The 10,638-nt window shown below is 41.8% G+C and overlaps 1 protein-coding gene across 1 annotated transcript; it reads right to left on the bottom strand.

Moving 5' to 3' along the window:
- Positions 1 to 1,209: 1,209 nt before the first annotated feature.
- Positions 1,210 to 4,667, bottom strand: kcnk15 (potassium channel, subfamily K, member 15; the record flags this gene model as incomplete). The annotated part of the gene is made up of 2 exons (XM_079802078.1): positions 1,210 to 2,141; positions 4,385 to 4,667. 2 exons carry the CDS (start codon positions 4,665 to 4,667, stop codon positions 1,210 to 1,212), a joined length of 1,215 nt encoding a protein of 404 aa, XP_079658204.1.
- Between the last annotated feature and the right edge of the window lie 5,971 nt (positions 4,668 to 10,638).

The following is a 10,638-nucleotide window of genomic DNA, read 5'->3' as shown; positions in this document are numbered from 1 at the left end:
CTTAGCCGGTGAGCAATATGGGCTGCAGATTTTCTTGAGCCGATATTAGGAGCCGATACTGCTTTTGCTCCCTCAATTTACATCATAAAAATGACAATGATCATGATGATAATTAAAATTTTTAAAAAGGAACATTTATTGAACTAAAAAAAACAATATTTAACAAATAGTAAAAACAGGTGAGGTAGAACAAGAAAAAAAAGAGTTCAGTGGTGAAACTAAATTCTGAAAATAAATATTTAAGCATAAATAAAATAATTACACTATTGCGCACAGTGTCAACAAGCAAGCAGCATAATAAAGTGCACACTGACTGTACTATACTTAAAACTTGTACTTTTAAAACTATTTACAACCTAGTCATTTAATGCTTAGGTGCACTTAACTAATGCAGCGGCGAATGCAGCAGCCTTGTATCGGCCGATGCCGATACATGTAAAAATCGCAAATATCGGCCTGATATATTGGCCGGCCGATACATGTAAAAATCGCAAATATCGGCCCGATATATCGGCCGACGCCGATACATGTAAAAATCGCACATATCGGCCCGATATATCGGCCGGCCGATACATGTAAAAATCGCAAATATCGGCCCGATATATCGGCCGACGCCGATACATGTAAAAATCGCAAATATCGGCCTGATATATTGGCCGGCCGATACATGTAAAAATCGCAAATATCGGCCCGATATATTGGCCGGCCGATACATGTAAAAATCGCAAATATCGGCCCGATATATTGGCCGGCCGATACATGTAAAAATCGCAAATATCGGCCCGATATATCGGCCGGCCAATACATGTAAAAATCGCAAATATCGGCCCCGATATATCGGCCGGCCGATACATGTAAAAATCGCAAATATCGGCCCGATATTTCGACCGGCCGATACATGTAAAAATCGCAAATATCGGCCCGATATATCGACCGGCCGATACATGTAAAAATCGCAAATATCAGCCCGATATATCGGTCTAACACTAGTTTGAAGACCTGCTACAAATCATTTCTCCCACACAATTAGTCGATCTACCGGCACCTTCTCCATTTTTTGGCAGCTACAAAAAAGACGTCAAGTGTGAACACGCCATAACAGCGTTAAAAATACTTCTGGATTTTGTCTTGCGCTACAAAACATGTGCTCCCTCAGTATATTCACTATCTAAACCAGACAACAGCGCACCAGTTCTTCCAGCAGAGCCGTTACAGTGACTTCCTGCGCAGGCCTGGCAGCTCTCTGAAGCTCAGCCCAGGGGAAAGCGTGCTCCCTGGAGAGGACAGGGCTGTATTGTTCCTGGTTGAGGAGCTACCTTGTATCTTGTAGGAAACAGAGTTGTAGTACACCGAGTTAATATTGCACTCGGGGCAGTTGTTTTGGGACGGGGTCGGGCTTTGGCAGAGGCCCAAGTGATAGCAAATGCAGGTGCACAGCAGGCTCAGCTGGGACTGAGACTGGCCCGGGTTTGCGTGTAGCGGCAGGGGCAGGGGCGAGTACAGATCGCGCTCCTCTGCCGGAGACAGGATGAGGTTGGTGCAGCTGGTGCCCTCCTCTATGGGCAAGAACAGGTTACTATGGCAGTGATTGTCCCGGCCTGAATTCATGGCAGTGAGGTTACGACCCCTCTTCAGTGAGGCCCGTTCCTGAGCGTCCCGCTTCTCATCCTCGCTGTTCATAGTGAGGAACCGCAGCACCACCAAGTTGAGGAACGCTCCGATCACGGTCAACCCCACAAGGATGTACATGAAACTGAAGACGACATAAGGGGTCTTTTCTTGGAGGTCCTCCTTCTTCTGCAGAGCCACGAAGTCCCCGAAGCCGATGGTGGTGAGGGTGATGAAACAGTAGTAGTACGCGTGGAAGAACGTCCAGCCCTCGAAGTGCGAGAAGGCGGCGGCCCCCACACACAGAGTTCCCAGGCAGGACAAGAAACCCACCAAGACCATGTTTTCCATGGAAATCTCTGTGCGATGAAGCCCGAGGCATCTCTTGATGCGGCTGAGGAGGTAGCGGACAAACGTGTTCATCCTCTCGCCCAGACTCTGGAACATCACCAGGGTGAGAGGGATGCCCAGAACGGCGTAGAACATGCAGAAGACCTTCCCTGCGTCTGTGCCGGGGGCCGCGTGGCCGTAACCTGCAGAAATCAGAGCCAAGGACACACATCTCAGTCAGATCGGAGACTCGAGGCTGACATCAGTGCCAAAACACATGCTTCAGAGAGGGGCTTGTCAATGTTAGTTAGAATGATTGGTTACTCTTTATTTGAGGGTGTCCTTGTTACCGTGTAATTAGATGAATAAGTAGAAATTGCTTGGGGGGGTTTACAGTAAATTTGACAATAACAGCCTGAAATCACAGTGTGTTGTTTTGTTTTGCTATGAATTCTGTGTCTTAAGAACAGTGGCGGATAATAAAGGGGCGTTCAAAATCCTGTAGCTCATTCACATTGTTTTCCGTTAAAGGGTTAGTTGACCCAAAAATGTAAATTCTGTCATTAATTCCTCACCCTCATGTGGTTGGACACCCGTCAGACCTCCGTTCATCTTCAGACACAAATGAAGATATTTTAGTGTAAATCTGATGCTCTGAAAGGCCTCCATTGGCTCAATGCACGGTTCACTCTCAAGACCCTTAAAAGACACTAAAGACAAAAGATACAAAGTCCATCTCACTACAGTGGCTCTACAATAACTTTATGAATCGGTGAGAATAGTTTTTGTGCGCAAAAAAACCCTAAATAACGACTTACATAGTGATGACGATTTCAAAACACGGCCTCATGAAGCTTCGAAGCGTTATGAATCAGTGAGTCGATTCAGCAGTTTGAATCGCCAAATTTCAGCAGTTTGACACGCGATCCGAATCATGATTCGACTCACTGATTCATAACGCTTCGAAGCTTCATGAGGCCGTGTTTTGAAATCGTCATCACTATATAAGTCGTTATTTAGGGTTTTCTTTTGCGCACAAAAACTATTCTCGCCGATTCATAAAGTTATTGTAGAGCCGCTGTAGTGAGATGGACTTTGTAACGACGTCTTTAGTGTCTTTTAAGGGTCTTGAGAGTGAACCGTGCATTGAGCCAATGGAGGCCTTTCAGAGCATCAGATTTACACTAAAATATCTTCATTTGTGTCTGAAGATGAACGGAGGTCTGACGGGTGTCCAACCACATGAGGGTGAGGAATTAATGACAGAATTTACATTTTTGGGTCAACTAACCCTTTAAATGACACAATTAGTCTCAAAATGTTGTTAATGTATAATGACATCACCCTAAGCTGGAGTAAGCAGTGTGTGTGTGTGTGTGTGTGTGTGTGTGTGTGTGTGTGTGTGTGTGTGTGTGTGTGTGTGTGTGTGTGTGTGTGTGTGTGATGGGTAGGTTTAGGGTCAGGGGCAGTGTAGGGGGATAGAATATACGGTATGTACAGTATAAAAACCATAAACCATTACGCCTATGGAAAGTCCCCATAAAACATGAAAACCCAACTGTGTGTGTGTGTGTGTGTGATGGGTAGATTTAGGGGTAGGGTTAGTCCGTGCATTTCCTATGTCCTCATATTTAAAATAGCTTTAAAAACATACTAAACAATGTTTTATTAAAAATGTAAAAATGCAGAATGTTTCCTGTGATGTGTGTGTGTGTGTGTGTGTGTGTGATGGGTAGGGTTAGTGTAGGGGGATAGAACATACAGTTTGTACAGTATAAACACCAATATAATGGTAAAACACCATTACGCCTAAGGAATGTCCAAACTTAGCTGAACAAACCCGTGTGTGAGTGTGTGTGTGTGAGAGTGAGTGTGTCAGAAGTGTGACATTTGTTTTTATAATTTTTAGGCTATGTTGTTTATTTACAGTCTTACTTGCAACCAAAATTGCAAGCACTGTACATTTACAGTAAATTTCATAGAGTGTGATTAATATGAATTAACATCATTAATATGGGGTTTGGCTTAGGGTTAGTTGCTTGTAATTGTGCAGAATTTACTGTTTTATGTAACAAATGTAACCAGGACACTGTAATAGTGTTAGCGAAAGTTTTATTACAGCTTGAAGTTTGTAGGTTACACTCTTAAATGTAGTGCATTCTTTTTTTGCAGTGATGCCACATGAGAAGAACCATTTCTGGTTCCCAAAGATCCTTGCAGTGAATAGCTAGTTCTTAAAAGAACAATTTTCTTCTATTGTGAATAACATTTTAATGATCTATATAGACCCTTTTGTGCAATGGAAAGATGTGAAATGTTCTTCGTGGTCAATAAACAACCTTTATTGGTTTGAGAGTGTACGATTAGTCATGCGATAGTTACTAATTCCTCTATTTTTAACGCTTTTTGGCAAGTAGGCTAGATTATTTTTACCACTGAAACTCACCTATCGTGGTGATGACAGTTATGGCAAAGTAAAAAGATCCGGCGAATTTCCACTGCCTGCCGGCGCGATGTGGCTCTGCCTGCAGCACGACCCGCTCGATCTCCCGGTAGTCGTCCTCGGTGAAGCGGTACTTCCTCTTCATGTCGCTGCGCTTCTGCTCCAGGAAGCGTTTCCGCGCGCTCTCCGTCTCGGACTCCAGCGCGTCGAACACCGCGGCGCCCACCAGCAGGTACGACAGCATGCAGAGGATGAGCGAGAGCGTGCGCACGTTCTGCTTCTTCATCTTCAGAGGAGGGCGAGCGCTTCAGTGCGTCGGCATTAACGCTCGGGCTCCGGGCTCTCGGGGTTCATGTGGCATTGAGGGACAGAGCATCCAGGTATTCTGTCAGACGCGCGTCTGAGGAAGAACATAGTGTGCCGTTTTCATGTCTTCGTCAATTGTTGCAGGTAAATCAGAGATCAAACTACAGTCTTCCTGATATGCGCAAATGGTGCGAAGGAGGTTTCCAAGCTGAATCTGTCATGCCTGGCGACCAATAAAATCTCCTGAACTCCATCTGCACGCGCAGTCAGTCACACACACACACACACACAGGACGTGCTCATACCCTAGTGTGTGTGAAGATGTTCGGCTCGCGCACTGGTTACGGCACGCGCGTGATCAAGCCACAGTTGTTGCGCGAGGATGCGAGCAGACTGTCGCTGTTCATGGAACTGAACTTCAGCTTATACCACACAATTCAACCTAGTTCCACGTACACTGCAAACAAAATTGCCAGGAGTTTACAGGATTAAAGAGTTTTATTGCACGATGCATTTTTTGTAATCAGAATATACAGTGATATCAATGCATGCTGGGTAATTTTCTTACGAATGTCTTAATGTGAATTCACATGATAAAGTTGTCTTTATGCCACGGTAAGAAATTATATTGTTGCTTTATTAGCTTTGGATGGACCTTTTACAGATGTGGCCATTAAAAATGTACAGGTCTAAAGAGTAGGCTATTATTTTACAATAAATTACAGTAGTCATACATTTACAGTGAAATCAATGCATGCTGGGTCATTTTCTAATGAATTACCGAATGATTGTGAAGATGCTGCTCTTGTTTTACAGTGAATTCACATGATAACGTAATGATATAAAGTTGTCTTTAATCAAGCCACTGTAAGAAACTATATTGTTCAGTACTGTAATTGTTTTGAAGTCACCATGATGGTGATCAGTGTTGTGTTAGCTTTGGATCTTGAACCTTGTATATTCATATTCAAATATCTGATCTAGCCAAGTCAGAAGTGTGACAAATGAAAACATTTGATAAAACAATTATTTTTGGATTTTAAGTTATTATTGGATGAGAACAAAACTTGAAGTGAATTAAGATGGATGATGACATCACTGTTTTCTGTAGAGCTGCTTTACAGCAAAATTTCTGTTTGGTGACAAATTTCGATAGTCACTTTAGACATTCCGCTGGCTATATGTCAACTTATTCTCCTAACCCTAACCTAACAGTCGCTACTCTAATGAGAGTTAGTTAGTTATAGTCAGTCGAATGTCTAAAGTGGACTATTGAAATTAAGTGCGACCTTCTCAATATTGGTCAATATTTTCCTGTCATCACTGTAATTATAATATAAATTATAATAATAATGTGTTACATTTATATATCGCTTTTCTGGGTACTCAAAGTGCTTTACATGGAAGGGGGGAATATCCTCAACCACCACCAACGCCAAGCAGTAATTGGGGATTATTAGGAGACCAATGGGCAAATATGGCCAGGATGCCGGGGTTACACCCCTACTCTTTATCCGAAGGACATCCTGGGATTTTTAATGACCACAGAGAGTCAGGACCTCAGTTTAACGCTTCATCCGAAGGACGGTGCTTGTTACAGTATAGTGTCCCTATCACTATACAGAGCACAGGGTGAGCGCCCCCTGCTGGCCTCACTAACACCTCTACCAGCAGAAGCCTATAGTTTTCCCAGTTGGTCTCCCATCCAGGAACTGACCAGGCTCAGCCCTGCTTAGCTTCAGTGGGTAACCAGTCTTGGGCTACAGGGTGATGAAACTCTGTGTTGTAGTAATTGCTATAGAAATAAAGCTGACTTGACCTGATCGACAAATATATTCCTCTGACGCCTTATGTATCAAATTTGATTCTCACATTTGAACATGATTTTTTTAAATAAATGATCAGTCCAGTAAGTGTTCATCTTGAAATATTGAAACATAAGTTATTCTTCTGTTTAGGTTATTAAAATCAGTGCAGATTTCACAGCAGGACACTGAAGCACGAGCTGGAGGGCGTTTGTACAGTTATACTAAAATACTTTTACTTGCTAAAGAGTTTAAACAATCAGAGACAGAAGGACTGGAGGAGATTGAGATAAACAAGATCATGTTGATCATTTAGATGCCTTAGAAATCCATCAAATGTGATACAGTAGGCTTTATAGGGTCCAAAAGGCTTGTCTAATTAGACGGCCAATTAAATTTGACTGACACAAATTTCTGAAGTCGAGCTGCATAATTGATGTCCGGTTAATCTTCTGATTTCATGATGCAGAAGCATATTCCGAATACTTCTGGCCATGACTGTAACAATTAATAGTACAGGTCTTCATATATCTATAAGTTTGTTCATTCAGTACAGAAAGATTACCAAAAACATGTCAAATTAACGTTATCCTGCTTATCATCTTCTCCTCTTCATTACAGCTGTTGCCATGGTAACCGGAGTCAGAAATAGCAGTCCAGCGGCGGTCGGCCTCTGGATGGAAGATGATGCCGTTTACAGCCGCTGCTGGTGAGCTGGATGTGTGTTAACTGCACTATTAGCCACATCAACAGAATAAAACGATTATAGATTATATCCGTGGAGACAGCAGCTTAATGCCATCGAGATAAAGTAGGCTACTGCCAAAATACACTGACGGGATCTTGCCCCGGGCTGACTCAATCTGGACCACTGACTTTAGCATCATGCTCTTCTGTTTCTGACTTACGCTCTAGTCTTTTCCTCGCTTTTCTCTCGACAGACACGAGCAGATAAGCAGAACATGGAGTGTGTTATATAAGAGTGGGTGGGTGGAAAGTTCATTATCCACATTACATTCATGTTTTTGCCTGACACATATTGTGCGCCTTTGCATCAGTGAGGATTATACGGCACTTCTGACCGGTCCTGAAGTTTGATTTGCCCAGCGTTTGATAGAGTCTGAGTGCACAACACAATAATATCTTAAGTAGGGGGGCTATTTCATGCATTATGATATGCTTCCAAAATAACCCAGCGTTAAGTGGATGCAGTTTGTGTTTCCGGAGTTGTACAAGTGTGTGTGTGTGTGTGTGCGTGTGTGTGTGTGTGTTCCCGGTCACGAGTGGAAACCGCAGGCGGTGAGTGAAACTGCATCAAATGTGTGTGTTTTGATGGCAATTGCCGCATAAGTGCATATAATTGTCATTAGCAAAGAAGAAATATAAGAACTTGGCAAAATGTGTCTGAAATAGTGTTACTCAATATTAATGACTTTGTCCTGATCATCCTGTCAGGGTTTATTTCGGCTATCAATACTCTTCAACTCCAGTTCAGTGGCCCGTTTCAGAAAGCAGGTTAAGTGAGTGTGTTAACCCTCAGATGAGGGAAACTCTGGGTTTTGGTAACCCTGGGAAACCCAAGAAAGCGGGGTAAGTCAAGCCTGCTTCTGGTTTCACAGACAGGGCTTAGATTAGAATTAATTAAGTGACTTTTATAAATGTGCCTTAGAAAATAACATTACAGGTGTGCATCTGGAGACAAAACAATGGCACTGACATATTCAGAGATATGATTTCAGTTAAAACAGCTAGAATATGTATTTTAGTCTGGGACTAGCCTAAGCCTTTTCTGTGAAACTGGAGAGAGTCAGTTTTCATGGTAACTTAACCTGGTCTGGAGGTTTTCTTTGGTAAACCCAGAGTTTCTTTGAAGTCTCCTTCCCCTTTTTAAAGTGTAAGTGTTTAAATACCTCTTTCATTCAGTTTTATGGACTGTAGGGTTAATTTTTTAATGTACAATTTTAACCCAACGATTAGGTTAGTACATATTTTACCCAAATTTGTAACATTTTTAGAGTGCATCATCTTGTGAAGATGAGCATTTGGTTGAGTAGGTTCTACTGGTGAAAAGTATGCAGACCTCTTTTTTTGGGGTGCTGTTGCCATGGTGATTCGTAATATTGATCATGGCTTTTTATAGTCGTGGTGCACGCGCTTAGTGAGACTACTCAGAGTTGACTGAACCAACTGAAACAGAGTTTCCCATCTCAAATCAACTCAGAGTTCACGTTTTAACTCAGAGTTGGTTGAACCTCCTTATTGAAACGGCCCCTGGAGGGCCAGTGTCCTGCAGACTTTAGCTCTAACCCCAGCCAAACACACCCAGACAACATTATCAAGGTGTTCACCCAACAGGAAAGTCAAAATCTGATAAAAGGGCTGCCAACTCCGACAGTAAAACCTTCAAACTTCAGGCCTTCAAAAACACTGAATCAGTGGTGAAGCAGAAGGAGAGAAGTTTCAAACTATATGAAGTCCGTTCAATAACTGCGTAAATTTCATCAATTATGAAATGAGTGCAATTCGGCTATAAACCATCGTTGTTTAATAATACGATCAAATGAACCCTTTGTATATTAACAAGAGCCTATAGGGCTTTTTACTAGAACCAGGAAGTATGACCATATCAGCCCAGTTCTGTCAACACTGCACTGGCTTCCTATTAAACATCGCATACATTTTAAAATCTTGCTTATTACTTACAAAGCACTAAATGGTTTATCTCCAGTACTTGAGCGAGCTCTTAACACATTATCCTCCATCAGGTCTACTGCGCTCTCTAAACTCTGGCCAGTTGATCATACCGAGAATATCCAAATCAACTGCAGGCGCTCGATCCTTTTCCTAATTAGCACCTAAACTCTGGAACAGTCTTCCTAACATTGTTCGGGAAGCAGACACACTCTGTCAGTTTAAATCTAGACTAAAAACACATCTCTTTACTGTGGCATACACATAAAACACTGAAGTGTCTGAGAGACCGTGATTAGACTCCCCTGAAACTGCCTCATCGTCACGGCATCCTCAATAAACCCGTCTCTGGCATGATGACTCCGATATTTCGATTATTCTGATTTATTATGACCTCTGACCTGTAAAGTTGCCAGAATAATAATCATACGCTGTTTGTTATTTGGCCAGAGGAGAACTGAGCCTGGTTTCTCCCAAGGTTTATTTTCCTCCATTCTGCTCCTGATGGGGTTTTGGTTTCCTCTGGCTTGTGTTGCTCAGTTGGAGACAACAAATTGACTAAAATAAATATCCAAATAAATCTAATTATTAAACTAAATTAACCATATAAACTAAATTACTGATCTAATTATTGATCTAAAGCCCACATTGTCACTGTATGATAATTGAAATGAACTGATGACATCAGCGTTTTCTCCAGAGCGGCTGTACAGCTGAATAAAATTATGCTGCATTATTTTCCTGTTTAACACTGTGAAGCTGCTTTGAAACAATCTATATTGTTAAAAGCGCTATGTAAATAAAGTTGACTTGACTTGACTTGACTTTTTAGACCATTACGTTCAATATAAACAAATCTTTTTCATTTTTACGTTCTCATCCGGAGTTAACCAGAGACAAAATATTTATTTGTAAGGTAACAAGCTGGACAGCTGTGCTGAATTACTGTTCAATGTTTGTCATGTGACTGCACTACTCTGAAACATTATTTGCAGCATATTGTATACTATTTCACACACTATTCTTCAAAAATAGTAGGCAGTAGGCCTATGCACTGTGTACTGGGCATAAGTAGTAAGGTAGTGTGCCATGTCGAACGCAGCCGAGAAAAAAAAGCGTAACGGCTAATGCTAACGCTGGTGTGCAGGAAAGGAGACCAGAGGCTGTTTTTTAATGGAATAAAAGTCAATGGGAGGCTTCACTTCACAGAATAAACAGCTTTTGAGAGGAAATTTAATGAATCGACTGCCTGTCTGCTAATCTTCAACATGTTTTACGCTAATACGTTTGATGGGAACGATATGTAGATTTTACTATGATAAAAAGGTTATTTTATAATTGAAGGGAATGTTGCGAAAGGTCGACTCATTTACTGCATTATCATTTAATGGTGATACTGAGTGATTGTATATTTACAAGACCAATGCGCTAATCTACAAGAAACTGTACCTGACT

The sequence above is a fragment of the Gobio gobio genome (assembly GCF_949357685.1).
Source record: "Gobio gobio genome assembly, chromosome: 21".
NCBI classification, from domain to species: domain Eukaryota; kingdom Metazoa; phylum Chordata; class Actinopteri; order Cypriniformes; family Gobionidae; genus Gobio; species Gobio gobio.
Note: the sequence above shows the minus strand (reverse complement) of the source record. Positions and strands in the feature narration are given on the sequence as shown.